Here is a 19,180-nt window from a genome sequence, read left to right as displayed (position 1 = left end):
TAGCAACAGCCTGGGAGGTCTGCTGACACAAATTATAAAAGACACTACATTTTGAAACATCTTTATCTGATACCTCATGCAATGAGGGGTCAGATTTTTACCCGATCAGCCATTTTTGAAGCCGTTTGCAGTTGTGCACTTGTGTTTGGTCACAGCTATAAACTGCTTTCTGTGGCCAGGTTGGGCAAAAGCTATCACTTCCATCTGCACCCTAAAGTTCACCCCAGCATACATGTAAGACCAGAAGGGACCACTGCACCAACTAATCTAACTTCCTGTGTAACACACAGGGGAAAAAAATCATCCAGTGACTCCTGACCTGAGCACAGTAACTTCAGTTGGACTAAAACGTGCAGTATATTCCAAAATGTCACCCGATACTGGCCTTGAAAACTTCAGGAAAGAGTAAATCCACTGTCCCCCTCATAGTTTGTTCTTGGGGATGATCCCCTTCACTGTTAAATTATTCCTTATTTTTATTCTGAATGTGTTTGGCTTTAACTTCCAGGTTTCAGTCCTTGACATGCTTTTTCCTGACAGATTAAAATGGTCCTTGGCACCTGGTATTATCTTACTATGGTGCTTACACACTATAATCAAGTTGCTTCTTGATCTTGTGATAAGCTAAATAGTCCTATTGGCTTCTCAACAGGTCGACAACTAGTGTAGTGTGATTGCCACTGAAAACTCACCCTTTGCCAACAATTATGCTGGCCCATTTACTATCCAAGAAAATACAGGGTTAGCACAGATACCCCTTGCTGTGTGATAGCTGGTCCCTAATGGGGACCCTCATTTTTGTAGGGCTGAATATTTTTCTTTAAGCTGAGATTTGCAAAGCTACCTAATGGATGTAGGTGCCCAACTCCGATTAGAAACAAATGGGAAAACGTCGTGTCCAAATAGCACTTGGTAGTTTTGAAATTTCCAAGCAAAAAAAAAAGATCCCTTTGGCTGGTGCTTTTGATTTAGGAAGGGAAACAGTAGGAGACCAGTCTGCTAGAGATAATAGATTTCAAGATATTGTCAATAGGAATCAGGGTACATGTAGCAAAACAGACAGCAGCAGGAAAGCTGTGGAAGAAACTAGATCATAAGAGATAATGGGTCTGGTCTTTTTTGTATTACTGTTACAAGCACCTTCCAATAGAAGATTGAGCAATGTGTGCTTAACAGCCACCAGGGTGTTTTGGGAGGCTCCCCCGCTTTGCTTATAAATTGAAATACCTATTCTTCTCTGTGTCTGTATTGGAGAAGGCAGGTCAAAAACTTAACCCTAGGGCAGAAGGTGGTGACATTTCTAATGGGTCTTCGTTTCTGAGAACATTGGGTCTCCACTCAAAATGGCCTCAGAAAAAGCTTTCTCTTGGTCTAATAAAACATATCACATTTGCCTAAATAACCTCGTCTGTTCTTTTATGTAGGAAGCTCTACTTTGTGGTACATTTTGATCTTGCTTGCACTCCTGTAATTTCATTAGATAGTAGCAAAGCTACTGCTGATTTGTGCTGGTGTGAAAAGGTAATTGTGTTTTGGTATTTACCTACCAGTGTGTGTGAATAGCTTTATTTCTGCAGCAGCAAAGCAAGTGTGCCTGTGCCTATATGGAGTTTTGCAAAAAGTTTTGTGTTGCTTTTGCTGTTACCTCTTCTAAATTAAGCTGGAAATTAGAAAAGCCTATCACATATGATCCAAGAGTCCAGCAGCCACTATTAACATTTGCAAGCCACTGGGTACATGTGGGACTCTCATATAATCCACAAATAGTAATGGAATGATTGGGTCTTGTTCTCTTCCTATCTTTCCTCATTCCTGAGGGTGAAAGCTGTAAACACAACCAAATTCTGCCTCTTGGAAAATGATGGGCTATTCTGTTCTCTGTAAGCTTTTGTGCTATACTCGGCACTATATTCCATACCTTGGCAATTCTCTCAGTGTATGTTGCTCCAGCAAGGGTTACTGGGAACCACAGGTTCCTGGAAAGTTATGCATCCTTTGTTGTGCCCAGTCCTTTCCAGTTCTCAGCTGGACAGTTGTAGGCTTGGAGCTCTGAGCTTCAGAGACTCGTGCTTTTTTGAGCTCCGGAGGTGTCTGCCTGTTGTTCACCGAGGTGGAAGCTGTCGTGCTACCTTTCAGGTCTAGTTCATCATATGCTCCCTGTAGAAGGCATTCATTCTTGCTTATGATCCTCAAGAACCTTCCCCAAACAATGTGAGCTGATGATGATCCCAAATCAGAGAAGGGGGATGCACACTAGTAACGATCTGTTGATTCAATGATCAAGCTCATAACCTGAGGCTTCTGCTCAGAGCTCAAGGGCCAGGAGCTTATAGGTCCATAGATTGTAAGGCTGGAAGGGACCTCAGAAGATCATTGGGTCTGGCCCCCTGCACCAAGCTGTGTCCTGGATGGCAGCCACTGGTACGAAGAGAGTGGGATTTTGTGCTAATTTCCCTGAGGATGAGGAATATCTGGTCGTAATACTATGAGAAATTCATTTAGGTCCAGAGGGCAGCAGAAGGCTTGTGCATCCCTTAAACTGCACTTTCATCTGCCTCTGTCGATAGCGGATGTCAGCCTTGCAACTTATTGCTGACTAGCTTATTTTGTTTTACATTTTTATGTTTTTCTGTGAATCGATCGGAGACTATGCGGAGATAACGCTATGTTTATCTATAATTCTAATGTGCTCATTATGGAGTTGCCTATTTATGACTGACCTTTAGCTTTCAGTGAAATCAGTGGAATTCATAGGGTTTTAACAGGATGGGATATTAAGTTGTTTTGTTTTGAGTTTTTTCTGATTCCTCAGTATAAGCACCTTAGTTTGACAAGACTAGTGCAAATAGTTTCCTGGCTAAAGCTTTATTTTTTTTACCCAAGTGCAAATCTGCTTGCAAATGTATACAAATTGAGCACTTCACCTGGTTGGAAAAATCAGCCAGAACTTTTTCTTGGTGGTAGGTTCAGCAAACATGCCAAGAGTAACTGAGCCATGAGGACTGAATTAGCTTCTGATTGCAGCTGCATGGGACCCAAAATTGCATTCCCCAGAAAATGTCACACTTGCCAGTTCCTTTTCTTGGAAGCAAAAGTTGGAAGTGTGACATTTTCTTCAGGAGATCCAGACTGGGGTTTTTTTTTTGTAGTTTTGTTTCAGAAAACCCAAATGGGTTGAACATTTCCTGCCTGGCAATCTGTTTTAGCTAGTCTGTCCAAGCAGAGGCAAAGAAGCCCGAGTGCTGGGCAGTCTGGGGTCTGACAAGCCTGGTCCGCAGGTGGTCAGGGCCCCGGGCTTGTTGAAAAGCTTGAGAGCCCAGGAAACCGGACACATGAATGACTTGCAAGTAGAAAACAAGGAGAGACCTTCCCGCCTGGTTTCCAGTGAAAATGTAGGTAGCGCTATGTTGCTGCTTAAAGTCCACGCTTTGTTGAATCTGCAATTTCCAGTGGAAAGGTATTCCATCAGACATTTCTAACCTTCTTCCACTCCTGACTCTATGGCAGGTAAGAGACCAAATAGTAGGGAAGGAGGCAGAGAGGCTTTGCCACATGGTGTATGAGACATGCTCAATGGCTTATTCTCTGTGGCTCACTCTTTGGTTCACACAGCTTTCAGGACGACATTCAGCTTGAATGGTCCCATGCTTAGCCAGTAGCCTTGCTAATTTTAATAGGGGTATTCAGAGAGTTAGATGACAAGTATTACTCAAGGTGAGCGAGACATCAGAGTCTTGCCCGGTGCATCATTCTCCACCTCTGTAATTCACTAATATTTAAGAAGAAAAAGTGAATCTAGTCTTTTCTTGTGAAATGGCATTTTTTTTTTTAACATGCGGCAGATTTAAACAGTGATGCAAAACCCTGGGAAACTTGCCAAAGTGCCTGTCAGCTTGACACTAGCAATTTAGGCCTGTGTACCTTGGATATATAATTTATATGTAGCTGGGTGCATTATTGTATAGGCCTTGACTCCTCTTTGAGAAGCAATGAAACACCATATATGATGCTACAACCTAAGGACTTGCTGTTTGTTCTCGGCAAATAGGATCCTCAGGGAATCATAAGCTTGGTAAAAGTACAGATTGCTCAACTGTTTAGACACTTTATGTGCTTTGTGTTGGCCTGGAGGTTTATCTATTTTCTCTCTCACAATAAATCCTAATTGAGTGGCAAATAGAATAAACATTGGGTCAAAATTGAACAAAAATCTGGCCGAAATCTCAGCCACTGGTAGAACGAGAGTCGTTAGGACCTAGTGAAGCCTTGTGGGTGACATCATTTCTAGTTCTCATCTAAAAGAGATACGTGCCTGCTCATATCATTCTTCTACCATTGGAAGTCTGTGCGTGTGAAACGATATTGATTTTGCTTAAGATAAAGTGTGGGTTAAGGATGGTATTGATGCATGTTTTCTTTATGCTGTTTGCAGAAGAGAGGTTTCAGACTTTGTTTCTGATATAATTCTGCTTCACCCTCTAAGCATGAATGCATAATGGGCTTTTGGTGGGGTGTGGGCTTTCTTTTTTTCTTTTTTTTCAAAGATGAAATCTTATTGAAGTGACAATCATTCTGCGCTATGTTTTATGGGTTCCTATGGTTACTCTGCTTTTTACGTAGCAAAACTGATGCTGCAAAGACAGATACTTCCCGCTCCTCCTGAATACCGATATGGTCAAACTATGTTGGCGAACCAAATTACCTGCACCATCCACGAGGGCTATCCAATTTTTGCGGTCAGCTGCCATTCACCATATTTAAAACCCCACCGGTCAGGTCTCTGGGGTGGGATGGGAATGTGGAACAAGAAGTATTTATTAACATTCATCTCTGAGGCCGCTTAGTAGGATGAACTTTGTACAAGCCACTGCACTGAATACTCTGTCCCTGGCTGGGAAGAAAGACTTGGGAATAGCTTTGTATCACTCACTTTGTTTTGCTCCTGCTCTTAGTTCCTCCACTCTGTAGACAGAAAGCCTGTTCACTCCTCCACAGATGGAGCCTTTCTCTCCTTTGCATTCATTATTGCACTCCTCTGGCTTGGCCATGTTCGCTGGGAGCTTGTTCCCACAGTAACATTCAGCACCATATTCTAAGCCAGCATAGGTGTAGGCCCTGTTGGAGGGGGAAGAGGAGGGAGAAAACAGTAGCTTCAATATAGGTTCATCCCAACGTTTACCAGTGCACTTGAGAAGCTCAGCAGCTTATACCCAGGGACTGTTCTTCCTCCATCCCAGAAATGCAACTGTTAAAAAGTGGACAGCATTATGCATGACTGTGAAAGGCAACCAGTAAAGGCAGGCAGTTTTGTTAGGCACCATTCAGTGTCCCCTAGGGCACCGATGTTTTAACATCCCAGATGCAGTGCTTCTTAGAAAGTACTAATGGCTACTTAGAGTGACATAGAAGTCCGTTTCATAAACTGCTGTAACTAGCTTTTATCAGAAAGCACTTTGGATCCAGCCAAGTAATTTTCAGATGGTCAAAACAAAACAAAAAGAATTGGCTATTACTTGAATAATAGATGAAAGGCTTGCAGTCTCTTTCAAGGTACAAAACTCACAGCTTCAGTGAGCAGTGGCTGCAGATGAAGAAGCTTCCCTAATAAGCATGAAATGACAATCCACTTGGATTGATGGGAGTCTATTTTAAAAATTCAAATGTGTGCCTTGCTGCATGGAAGTTAATGCTAGCATTGATGGCATCTAACTGGTGATACCAAATGATGGCCTATAAAGGGAAAGTCTTTAAGTTTCTCTCAAGGTTGAAGATTCTCTCTCTCTTGCCCACACCAGTGTGCACGTGTGATTTGGATAACGCTGAATCGGAGACGCTCGTTTTCCCCAACTGACATGTATTCAAAATAAGGGATCACACCTTCAATCAAAAATTAATAAAATACTTGATTTGTGAAGGGAATCCCATGCTGACCACCACAAAGGATGCATATCCCTTCTTTGGTCTGCATCTGATGTCTCATATAAAGTTTACTACCATAATCATCATTACAGGTTAACAAAAAATGAATTGGAAAAGATGAACATTTTGGGCTTTAAATACCATGTCAATACATATGCATGTGTGTTTGAATAATTGGCTCAGCCTTCAAAAGTGCTTCATGCCTGCAGCTGCCATTGGCATCATATGGCAATATGAGCACAAGTAAACTGGTCCATGCTCTGAGTGGGGTATCCTTTCCACGTCTCCCAAGTCTACCATGAGCTCCTGGTCTTGAGTGAAGTTTTCATAGTCACCCAGTTAATCCTGAGCAACCCCTAAAGTATTCCAACTATTCTCTCCAGAGACAATATCACATGGCTGAGCAGTACCCTGAGCCATGGGAAGCATGTAAATGGTATCCACCAAAGAGTAAGGGTCAATATGCTTCAGAGATGCACTTTTTGAATAGCAATTCTTCCCCTTCATCTTGCCCTTGGGATCAGGAAACCTGCTGAAGTAGTTTAACTAGTCATAAATTATCCTTCATTCATTCACCCCAAGCTCTTCTGGTCAGTTAGAAAGGAACTGAAGCCAAGGCTCTGATACTTTTCTGCCCTCTCCTTGCTCACCTGGTCCAGGATTGAGGTAAGTCATAAAGTATCCCAACTGAATGTTGTGCGACCTGATCCCAGGTGTTTAGCCCCCCCCTTACTCCCATTAACAAGGGCTACACTTTGGACTATAGATCAGTGAGAGGCAGTTAGCCATATTAGTCTAAAGTCAGGCTCAGGCAGCAAAATGTTAAAAGCCAGTTTTTGAGCAGGATCAAGTTATCTACAGATTGGATTGTGTTAAGTCTGGTTTAAATGGGGGGGCTATGGATTCCTATCCCATTACCACAATTAGTTTTTGTGACTCTTTTGTTCCTATGGCTTCTTTTCTTGTTTGCTGCCCCTTTTCTTCCCCTGCTCCCTTCCCACCTTTTTTATTCGCATCACTCGCTCCACTTTAGACACTGTTCAATGCTTGTCCTTTCACAGTGATGAAGTGAACTTGAGTTCACAAAAGCTTATGCTATCTCTGTTTCTATCTATAGATCTATAGATATAGATATAATCTCTATATATCGATATAGATATCTATATCTTTATCACCGCATTGCCCTAACAATAAAGGCATAGAGAAAAGGGATTGTGAATAAAAATAGACACCGCATACAAACATGCTTTTACCTCAAGTTGGAATATCTATCTGTCTATCTATATCGAGATAGCTAGCTAGATAGATAGATAGATAGATCTCTCTTAGCTAGCTAGTCTAAGATGCATATTTACCCTGCCTTCTGCTTGACTATAGATCAGGCCAGAGAGCTTTTCCAGGCCTGTGTGGTCACATATGTTTCTTCAGTGGGGACTTTTTAAAGTCAAACTAGCATACCAACCATGAAATAACTATTCCACTGTAGATGGGGGGACCCAAAACAACCCGCTTCATCCAGGTTTTCTTGGAGGTACAGGGTAACCCCATTAGCTACAAATCTCTTCTTGGACATAAGGGAGTTCTTTCCCCTTCTGAGTTCAATTCCCTTTGTTATCGGCAAACAGATACAAGCACAGTGAGAAACATCACTTTACCTCTCAGCACACGCTTCCTGACAGTGAGATACTGTCATTTTTCTTAAATCATAAAACACAGCTCCCTTCATTGTCCTCTCCCTGGAATCATCACTGAAGCATCCAATGTAAGTGCCTAAAGTTCACAAAACAGTTAGAGATAATTTTATACATATGGAACATTCAAATGAAAATTCAAGGCCCTTAGTTTTTCTTTTGAAGGGCAATAACAGCATGTTGGTAGCCATGACTAATGCATTATACCAGTAGGGTTGGCTGAAAATGTTGTGAGAAATGGTTTGTTGTGGGAAGGTCAGTTTAAATGGGTGGCGGGGTGTGTGGAGAAGGGGGAAGTGGCTAGGTGGGATGGTGGATTATATGGCAGTGCCAACATGGTTAGAAAGGGGTTATGATTAGGAGGTGAGGCTCATGAGGAGAATGTACTTTTGAGACCTGATGGGGCTTATTGATGAAAGCCCCCCACCCTGCAACTTCCTGCATGCTGTAGCAATAAGATGCAAAGCACAGTGTATGGGTCAGGGGAGTTTATATCAGGTAAGATATGGAGGGAGAGAACAGTGGAAAGCAAAGAAAAGAGGAGAAATGTTATCCTTCCAGAAGGCTCCTGCCTTTCCCTGTCCCTTACTCCCTCTTTCCTTAGCCTCTGTGCTGCTAGTGTTTGCTTCATCTGGTCATTCTCCATCATCCCGTCTCCTTGGAACACCTCCTGCCTCTTTCCATGTCCCATGTACTCTGCATCTAGTTCCATGTCGCCCATCCTTCTCCCTGCCCGAGGCGCAGTCTGGATGTGGGGCTGGGCTGGGTTAAGCCCCTACAGCAAATTTTGACAGCATCTAACTTGTTCCTGCCTATAAAAGCTTCTTCACCTGGGTACCACTGTAGCAGGTACAGATCACCAGAGTGCAACATGGTACCTTTAGATTTCATCGATTGCTAGGGTTGAAAGGGACCTGTTAGATCGAGTCCAACCCCCTGCTCTGGGCAGGAAAGAGCGCTGGGATCAAGTGACCTTGTTTCCCTATTTGCAGTTGCATGGGTTGTGTTGGCCATATGCCACCATGTGAATTCCCCCTTGTAACTGCTTTGGGTCAGTCGGCTTAGTCTTAACTGTGGAGAAGTCTCTTCACTACATTACACCACCGTTCTCTATCGTCATCATTAAGTCCTATTAAATACATCACACTTTGCTTAGCATGTGAACAAGACTGCATCCTATATGATGTTTATCTTGCTGGGATCCTATGATCCCTGCTGACTTCCTGCCCCTGGGGCAGGGGGCTGGACTCGAAGACCTTCTGAGGTCCCTTCCAGCCCTAATGTCTATGAAATCTATATTAAACATCATTTTTTGCCATCCGTTATAAACTACATGTAAAGCTTTTCTTGCTGATTCCACTGAAAAGAATTCATCATTGGAAGAAATATGAAGCTACCTTATAACGTACAATAACATATTTAAATATATAGAGTTATTAAAGTATAAAGGAGGGAAGGAAATTTGATTCTGGAAGCCGTGAGATGAAAATAGGAATATTAGACAATGTAAGTAGCATGTAAGCTGTAGAAAGGAAGGGGAGTATAAGATTGGAATTGATAACAAATAAAAGAATAAGAATAAGCCACTCAACACTCTAATAGACTTTAGAGCTAAGGAAAAAAATCAAAGATTTAAATATTACAAACACCACAGTAGTTTCAAAGAACTGCACATTGGTAATTTGCAAACATGCAATTAGAAAATTCACAAGCTGTGAATATACACCCACAATAAGCTGTTAATGAGATGTGAGTTATGCACCTGCAATAAGAATTTTCTTATTTCACTGGAGACTTCTGATTTCAGTGGTTTTGAATCCACCCAGTTGCAGTTGAAAATGTAACGTCTGGGGCTGGTGTACCAAGCTCACAGTTGGTGTATGGGAAGCTAAGCTAAGGAACATTGTACCCGATTCCGGGAGCAGTTTACGTCACTTTGAATTCCGGTAACTATGATCTTCCGAGGTCCCTTCCAGGCTTACAATGTATGAAACTATCTTATATTCACTTATCAACATCTAATTTATAACCTCATATATCAATCTAAATTTGACTTCACACAGTCATTTAATATAATGGCACTTTAGTGACAATATCTCAGTTGTCTGTCAGGTATATAGAGTCATGAGGAATGGAACAAAAATTTATAACTAATCAATGTGATCTATGACACAGCATCCTATAAACTGTGTTCGTAACTGAGAAATACCGTCTACTGAACAGAACCAAATTATTTTTGATATTAAAAATAATACTCAGAGGCCTCATTGTACCAGACGCTGTGCAAGCACATAGCGAGAAGCATTCCTGACCCTAAAGAGCGTATAGTCTTAAAAGACAAAACCACTAGGGGAGAAAGGGGAAGCAGAGATGACGTGATTTGGCCGTGATCGAATAGGGAGTCAGTGGCAGAGCTGGAAATAAACCCACATATGACCCAGAGTCAAGTGGTACATCAGCAGATGCCTTTTAAGTTTATGTTGAAATGGGCCCACCTCATCCTTGAATGGGGATGTCTTGTCCCATGGGGGTAATATTTTCAAAAATTCAAGCACCAAAAACTGCAGGTAGGCACATAGTGGTGTTTTCAAAGGCAGTCTAAGCAGAACCTTTTCCTAACTCCTTCGAGGCTTTGAATTACCTAACCTGTTTCTGAAAATCCCACCAGGCACCTACCTACCTGCTTCTGTGAACCTTTGAAAAATCTTACCCATAAGTCACTTGTGAAAATGGAACTTAGGCTTTTGACTCACTAAAGCACTTTTGAAAACTTTACCCGTAGGCTCCTTTGAAAAATCTCAGCCTTACTGAATAATCAGCTCTTAATATTTTAAATTTATATTCATTTTGAAAATATCCATAAAATGAGTTTAGGCCAGCACCTGTACCAGACATTAATCTAGTGCCTCACTAAGTTATAATTGCAACCTGAAATGGAGCCAAAGGATTACTTATTGCTACATCTCACTGAGTTATGTTCATTTGAACATGCATCATTTGAATCTTTGAGTGAACATGAAATGACTATTAATAACAGCATTGTTAACAAGCATTGGGATGTCTTTGGAAATAGTTATCAGTTAAAAATTAAACTTTCCATGCACAGCGTTCGATTTCGTTTTTCTTCTCCTAGTAAACGTATGGGCTCTTTATTTCTTTGTGGATCCCTTCCAAGATATAATGAAGTACTCAGTGATTATAATGCCTGCTGAAGTTTCAGCTTCACCTAGCGACTTCCTTCCAATAAAATATCTCATCACCTTAAAGCAGAGGTGTTATTTGCATATACCTCCTCAGCTTTATCTGATAGCATGTGAGCTTGCTCATGTATTCAGCTGGTGTGTCCCCTACACAGCTGTTTAGGCTTTTGAATCGCTCATAGAGGAATTCTCGGGCAGTGTAGAAGAGTATGCTATTAACCTTAGCTAGATGCTCATAAGGTCTCCACTACCATGGCATCAGAGTGCCTCATAATCCATAATGCATTTTTCTTTGCAATACCCCTCATCCAGTTTATGGACGGTGAACTGAATCATGCATGATCAAACGACATGCTCAGGCTCACACAGGAAGTCTGTAGCAAACCAGGGCATAACTGGAGGTCTGCCCAGTGCCAAGTCGGCACCTAAACACTGCACCATCCTTGATCCACTTTTCAGTCAGGTCTTGATGATACCAGTAATGATCAGAAATAACTGTACCGGAAACAATGGAGCTAGACCAGCACCTCCTTGTTGTGAGTGAGAGGCAAATTGGACCTTTCGTTTGTAGGTATTGTCAACTTTTCTGGGTACATTATTAGATCAGTCATTAGTTTGGGTCAACCTTAAGTTTAAGGAATGCCCATGCTTTTGTTTCGTGGTAGCCTGGGGCTTACTGTGAGAATCTCAAATCCATAGTCATGCAGGCTACTGCATTTGAATTGATTTAAAATCCATGTATGGCCTTATTGTCTTCACAGCCCACACCAGTTGCTTGTGAAGCTTCACGGATGGAGGGGAAAAGCCCCGAGCAGTTTTGCAAACTGCTTCTCTGTGTTCCTGATAATTCTCACCACTCTGTTGTGATTGATCTGTCACGCATCGTTAATGCAAACTTTTTTGTTTCAGGTTCCGAAAATGCACCCGGTGGGTGTTGCTGCTAGGCACCTTTTTTTTTTTTTTTTGTGGGAAATTTCCTGTGTTATCATTTTCCTTTGATACCATTAATCAACAAAATGAAGAGCATGTTTGTATGTGGTGTCCATTTTTATTCAGAATCCCTTTTCTCTATGCCTTTATTGCTAGGGCAATGTGGTGATAAAGGAGCACACAGCCTTCTCCTGGGCAGCCAAGATCTAGTGGGGCTCTACCTGGTTGTGAATCCTGGCAAGGGGGAGCTAGGGTCGTTGGTACCAAAGATCCTTGCACTGCTGCTGATTGTGCCTTATCTTTACCTGTGCCAACTTCGTGGGGTTGTAGTGGCACCCTGTGCCATTAGTTTTGCATGCTTAAGGAAAAGAAGTGCTTGTCCATGGATACTGAAAGTCCAAGTGTACATGTGTAGCACTGTAGTAGACATGCAGAACAAGAACTTCGCTCTTGCTGCAAATGACTACAGCGTGCTCAACGTGTAAGGCAAAAGAATGATTTCCATGTACCATATTATGACTGTTCTCTTCTTTATTCTACAGTGACCTGGCAACAGCCACTCAAGTCCATGTGATTATTACTCATAATACAGGTTTCGAGCAGGGATTCTCTATCACTTGAAGGCTGCTCCGAACATACTTGATCAAGTCTTGCTCCTTCCCTGTAAGCATTTATTTAGCACTATTTCTTTAATGTGGCTGGCATCATGTCTCTGGCCTTGTTCTGGAGAAGCATTGGCAGTATTAGCACCTGATTCAGAGCCTGCAGAATTCAGAGGGGGCCTTTGTTGCTTCTTATGGGGAAATTTCAGAGGCATTTAGACTTTTAAAGGCCAAGATTGGCCCAGAGTGGGATTGTCAAGAGAGCCTATGGTGGTTAGGCAACTAGCTCCAATGCAAATTGATGAGAGGTAGGTTCCTAACTTGCTTTGGTGCACTTGAAAACCCCACTTTGATGGATAACTGCCTCAGCCCCAGTGAGCCCTTATGTGTGGGAGACTTTGTTCATGGATGGTTTACATATGATCTGGGCACGATCTGCTCCAAGGAAATTGTCCGGAGTTGTCTGGGCTGTAGTTCTCCTGCCTTCCTCATGCTGAGCTGCACTCTCACTCAAGTTTCTCCAGTGAGTTCACTGGGATAGCTCATGTTTTTATTCCTTAACATGATCAGACCCATAGCAAAATGGGTTTAGTTTAGTTTATATCGATGCAGATGGTAAACTATAAGGATCGAGAGCATTAACACAGTGATGTTCTCCTATTAGCCTGCTGTCATGTGAATTTTCAGTAACACATATACTACCCACCCAGCCAAGTCACTTCCAGGATTTTCTATTGTCTTATATGGTACTTACGTAGCACTTGAAGGGAATGCCAGGGTTACACTTACTTGTGACATGTCCCTTTAACGATTGAAGAGCTTGTGAGAGATGGAGGAGGACAGACCTGCACACTAGACGTGTGATTGCTGCAGCAGTGTTTGCTGTACCTGGAAAGCCTCAACCCCAGTAGGCAGATTTGTGCGATGCTATGTATACTGGTGTTTGGGGTTCTTAATTCAATACAACTCCAGTTTTAAAACTATCCCTGGTCTGGGAGAGAACCCATTTTAAGAATTGTCATCTCCACTTGTTCGAAGAAAAAGGAAAATGAATCTGATCAGTGCAATCTAACTCGCCAGAAAAGCATTCAGAGAAAAGTGCACCAGCAGCGAGAGAGAGAGAGGCATGCAGTGCTCTGGATACCATTAGAAACATTCAGTAATGAGCTGCTTGTGAGCATCTTTTCATTTATGGTCAAATATTTAATTGTAATTGGCCTTGTCTTTCATCAGAGAGGTTTCCATTAAATTAAATTATTCTGTTTTTGGAAGAAGGGGAAAATCAATGAGTGAGGATGTAAGAATGATAAATGTCATGGATCATACACTTGCTTAGAAACTGGTTTGCAAATACTCCAACACTACAAAAGCACGCTTTCTGTAAGCAGCTGAAAAGCTTTTACGAGTTGAGAAACATGCCACTCTGCATAAAACCAGGTCTTTCATGAGGATGTGATAGACAGATACAACAGCAAATCTGGGACAAGTCCCTTACCTTTGTTTTCAGCTATGTGTTTCATCACCTTAGATCCCGTTGCTTGCATGGGTTCTTGCTCGTTCATGAACCTGTGAAACCAGCGTCGTCTCAACTGCCTCAGTTCTGAGTTTCGAGACATTAGCCACCGTGGCCCGTACCTCTGGTCTGAAGAAGAGTCGTGGAGCACATTCACGCCTACCAGGAACTTAGGACTCAAGTGAGGGTTTTGCAGCGCTCTGGTGGTGTCTAGGATTCCAACTCCTATCATAACGTCTGAAAGTGGGATGGCCTGGCTATTTGAGGTCCCCCGTGCTCCCTGCTGAATAACCAAGCGGGACCGCTGTAACAGGAGAAGGCTGCCAGCCATTAGATACGCGGCTGTGAGGAAGAAGAGCAAAAACTGGGTCCGCCGAAGAAACTTCTGTAGTCTGAAAAAAGCTTTGGCCATGCCCTTGCTGAAGCTAGGCACTTCACGCCTTCAGAACGGCCCTTGAATCACCATTGGAATTTGGGTTAGTCCCTCCCATAAGTTCATCCCATCACTTTAAGGTGTAAAAATAATCTTTTGCCATTGTCAGCAGCAAGACTTGCATGATGCTTATATCCGGAGAACTGGAGGGTTTCTGGGCAGCTGATGGAGTTCAGGTGAACTTTGGAAGAGCTCCATTATGGTAGTCTTTCGCACCTCGTAACATCGGACTCCAGGAAGAGAGGAAACCTGTATTGTGAAGAAACACACATGTGTGCACACGCACACAGTTGGTTCAGATTCAAATACACATGCACACATATGCACATGCACACAATTGGTTCAGATCCAAATAGGTGCAAGTGCGCGCGTGCGCACAATAGATTCAGATCCAAATAGACATGTGTGTGCGTGTGTGCGCGCGCACACACACACACATACACACACACACAGAGTTTAGATCCAAATAGTAAACACTTGTCAACATGCTGAACTCCTTTCCCTCTCTTTTCTTTATGCTAAGCATTTCTCCCATCTGTTGTTTATAATTACACACTTTAAAGACAATAATCCTATAAGGATGATTGATGAAACAGAAGCTAGTTTCAGATCTTCAGTTTTGCTTTTTTTCCTTCCTTTTTAATTTGAAACACACAAGAAACACCTTCATGATTAGGATATTCTCCCTGGGCTGTTTGGAAGAGCAAGTTCTTTATTTTCCTTTTGTAAATAGCTGACATTTTTGTTCTTTGTTACAGACAGGAACAGGCAGAGACAATATAGGCATCTTTTATAGGAAGGTATTATCGGATACTTTCTTTTTCAGTGGAACAGTAGCTAAGCTACAAATCTAGATCAGAAGGAAACAGCAGTGTGGGTGTATGGGGAAAAATGAAATGGCATCAGCTCTCAAAGGATAAGAGAATAATAATTAATCTCTAAGAAGCACAAATAAAATGAGGCTTTATATTAGAAAGGCTGTCTCTGGTTCCCATATATATTTGTATGTGTTTTTGTATGTATTGAGCTATTTGCCAAACTTTCAAACAAAGTAAGGATCTCACTAATTTAAGGCTGTGTATGCTTTTGTGCTGTTTTCTGTGGCTGAGCGTGGGTGTATATAAGTGCATAGATTTAAATTGGTGGAATCTTTTTTTTTTTTTGGTTTTTTTTGGGTTTTTTTTTAACTGTCTTTTAAAGTTTGCCAGAAGTCTCTAGACTGCTTCTGGGTTTTGCCAGGGCTGTTAGTTATGCTGATGTACACAGTGATGGGACTGTCCAAGCAAGAAAAAGCTCTTTTATGCTCTAGGTAACCTTTAACCTCCTGTAACAAATAAAAGCTGGCATCTTGCCAGACGTTTCCTGGGCTTCTGGTCAATCATTCCTCTGTGAAACTAGGAAAGCACTGAGAAAAGAAGCAGTGTGTCCCTGAAAAGAAAATATTATGGCTCTTGTTTAACTTGCATTTGGGGGTATACCCCTAGAAACCCTGCAAAGGAAACACACTGCCCACAAGTATCCTTTCCTTCTCTTCCATCCCTAATTTAAATAGAAGAGGTATAACTAAACACGTTCAGCTAAAACAAAAAAGGTCATTACATAAAATTCCTCTCATTCCCTGTAATGTTTCCGTTTTCTTATCCTCTCATCTCTGTGCTGTTTAATGACTCATTTAACAAAAGCCAACCGTTTCAAAATAAATCAAACTCCAAAGAAACCATAGTGCAGCTGAACTGACCAGCTCTTCTCTTTATCCAGCGTGCAGCCCCTGCACTCCCACCCCTCCTCTCAACCTTTTGCTCTCCAGGAGGCTGGCCTAAGAAGACGGGTCAATGCATTCTAGCTTTGGAAATCAAGCTGCCTCTGTGCTTGTCCTGATTTAGAAAGCTCTTTGGTCAAAATCAGTACATCCAATGCTTGGTACCAGGGGGCCGAGTAATGTGGAAACGTGGACGGAATTTGCTCCGTTCAGATCCACCATTCAATTTCCTTCCAATACCAAGCTTAAGCGTGCCTTATTATCTTTCCACCTTTTAAGTGTAAAACTTTGCATCTCGCATCCAGAATTCAGCTGACAAACTTTTAAGAGATCCAACTGATTTGATGGGCTCGAAGATGCAGCATGCTTTAATAAACTGTTTATGGCCAGCTCCTCAGTTGATGGATCTCAGCATGGCTCCATTGAAGTGAAAGGAGCTACTCTTTATGCCAGCTGAGGATCCGATCCTTAATACTGAAATTATTTAGAAACTTTGATCAATGCTGTGAGTGCTCAGAAACGACAGTAATGGGGGTCATAAGTACCTAGATAGATGAAGGGAAAATTATCTATAATTAAATATTACAAATTGCTAGTTACAGTTGCGGTGAAGGAGCACTGTAAATCACCCAACAGCCATTTGATTCATTACTTCTGCATGCTATTCAAATGCTCTGAGCTTCTGTGGTGTTTCCTAATGAGTTGGTGTAATTTAAAAAAAAAAAAAAAGTGGGTGCATATCATAGCTATTTAAGGGAAATTATGACAAACATTGAACCGTATTACATTCAAGATAAAGTCAATGCAGATATTAGTCAGGTAAGGCACACCCTTGTGGCCAGTGCCTGAACACACAGGCACTCATCGTGCCATTTGTTATTCGCAGCATAGACTTCGTTAGCTGCGCTTATTAATGTGCTTTTGCATTCATTGCTATAGAACCTCATTGTTAAAGCAGCGGTTGTTGCCATCATATTAGTCAAATGTTTTGAGATCTTTTCTTTTTCTCCCTCACAATGATATGTGCTTAGATAGACTTAATGTATTTGCAATTATTAATCTTTAATTCAAGGCTTCATCGCTAATTTGATAATTCAGGAAGAAACCTGGTTACAAGGTGATGAAATGCTGAAAAGCCAAAGCAGGGTGAGAGAACCTGCATGAAATGCACTGCAGAGGATACAACATGAAGCGGATATCTCTGACAAGCAAAAAAAAAAAAAAATGCTTGCTTAGTTGACACTAGTTCACTCATCCCTAGTACCTTTCCTTGATTGATTCTCGTGGGCAGCCTGGGGCACAGAGAAGGCTTCTCAACATCTCCAATCAGAGCAGAACCAGCAGTAGACACCAGATCTCTTATTTTCCTACCTGCTGTCCTAGCTATGCACGTGTGTTATTTGCTGTTCTGTTCAGAGGCAATACACCCCAAACCATATCTAACCCTATAAACATTTTCCAAGATGGGGCTTACAAGGAGATCAGAACTCATACTCACTCATGTTGAGGAGAACTGTGCTAAGGCTGGAGGAGTTGGTTCAGGGGCTGAACTGATGCTATATAACTAACTTGTTTTTCAGTTCAGCCCCTGAATGAATATGTATGTACGTATGTTTTGGGTCGACTAGAATGTCTTGCCGAACCTGGAAATTAAATGTTTATGCTTAAAAACAATTGGGTCTATTTTAAAACGAAAACTAATTTTGAAACAAAAATCACCAGGTGTCAGGTTTGAAAAGGAAATGGTTCACATTTTCTCGTATCCTTCCTTCTTTCAGCCAAAACAGTTTGTCAGATTTACATTCAACCGATGAAAAAAGGTTGGTATTCCCCAAAATCTATTGTTCAGTGAATGTACTATTTGCCAAAAACCCTTCACTCTGCTCAAGTGCTAAATACTAAGTACTTGTTGCACAGTAATTTTGGGTGGCTCCTGGAGCTCTTTACCCCCACGTTGTTTGCGCACTAGCTCCTTCATGTTTTTAAGCCAGGGGTGGGCAATGATTTTGGGTGGAGGGCCGCTTAGTGAGTTTTGGCAAACCATCGAGGGCCATATAACAAGCAGCCAGGGGCAGATAAATATTAATTTTCTAAATTTTAGGGACCCCGCGGGCTGAATAGAATGGCTTGGCGGGCCATATTTTGCCCGCGGGCCACATATTGCCCGCCCCTGTTAAGCACTTGTTATGCAGCTTAAAGTTACGCCACTCCAGGGCAGGATTATCTCTGATCTGCATAACCCAGCTCCTGTTTTATTAAGGTGTGGCCAGTCCCCACAGATGTGCTGCCTGAGCTGAAGTCCTCCGGTATCCCAGGATCTCTCATGCCCCCCACCATAGAGCAGGGATAAAAGCCTGTCCTGGCTCACCCACCCCCTAATGTTAACTCACAGCTACAGCTCCTAGTCCTGCCCCTGCTTACTAGGCTTCTAGCGGCAAATCATAGCTGTACAGGTGGGGGACAGTCAAAGAAGGTTTCTAGACTCAGGATGTGACTGCTCTAAACTCCAAGCTAGCACCAACACTGATCAACATTTATGCAGCTCACAGCATAAGGTGTAACGAGGCCCTGTGATTCTGAAAAGAGATGCCGAAGGGAAGTCATGGTTAACAACATATTGCTTAAAATGTCTTACACCTGTCCAACAAAGTAACTGCATGCACCTGCATTTCTTTGTGCTTGCTGATCACAGGGAAGGTTTATTTCTGGAAGAATACACCATTTCAGACTTCTCCCTGCAGCTGTGTAACAGAGGCATACTATTAAAGCAATGTACTGTAAGCTAAATTACAGTTCTGAGAGAACCACTGGACAACTGGGGAGACTGGGGAAGCAGCTGGAGAAGCTGAGCACTAATGGAAAGAGGTGTTGCACTTAAACACAGTGCAGCTTGCCTAATTCAGCTCTCACTTGAACCATTTTACGTTGGTATTTTTCCATTGACTCTACTGAAGTTAGTCCACATTTTTGTCAATGTGAAAAACAAACAAACAAACCAAAAAAAAACCAGTGAAAGCAGACTTGTTCCCTGTGAACGTAGGGGCAGAGAAGGTCATCCATTCAATAGCAATACTAGCTATATCTTTGTAGAAAGTGTATGTTTAGCCCCTTGTGTCTGGGGGGAAAAAGTCTG

The 19,180-nt window shown here is 42.1% G+C and overlaps 1 protein-coding gene across 2 annotated transcripts in view; it reads right to left on the bottom strand.

The window, feature by feature from the left end:
- The window catches only part of WSCD1 (WSC domain containing 1), a 53,885-nt gene that overhangs the window by 25,936 nt on the left and 8,769 nt on the right, over window positions 1-19,180 (bottom strand). For both annotated transcript variants that reach the window (XM_025210830.1, XM_006016111.3), the window contains 3 exons: window positions 13,838-14,537; window positions 7,575-7,689; window positions 4,931-5,115 (listed from right to left, as the gene is read on the bottom strand). In XM_025210830.1, coding sequence (XP_025066615.1) covers window positions 4,931-5,115; window positions 7,575-7,689; window positions 13,838-14,267 — 730 coding nt within the window. In that variant the 5' untranslated portion in view covers window positions 14,268-14,537. The remainder of the gene's footprint in view (window positions 1-4,930; window positions 5,116-7,574; window positions 7,690-13,837; window positions 14,538-19,180) is intronic.

This window comes from Alligator sinensis, unplaced genomic scaffold (genome assembly GCF_000455745.1).
Source record: "Alligator sinensis unplaced genomic scaffold, ASM45574v1 scaffold118_1, whole genome shotgun sequence".
Lineage (NCBI taxonomy): Eukaryota > Metazoa > Chordata > Crocodylia > Alligatoridae > Alligator > Alligator sinensis.
The sequence above is the reverse complement of the archived record's forward strand: the minus strand, read 5'-3'. Positions and strand labels throughout refer to the sequence as shown.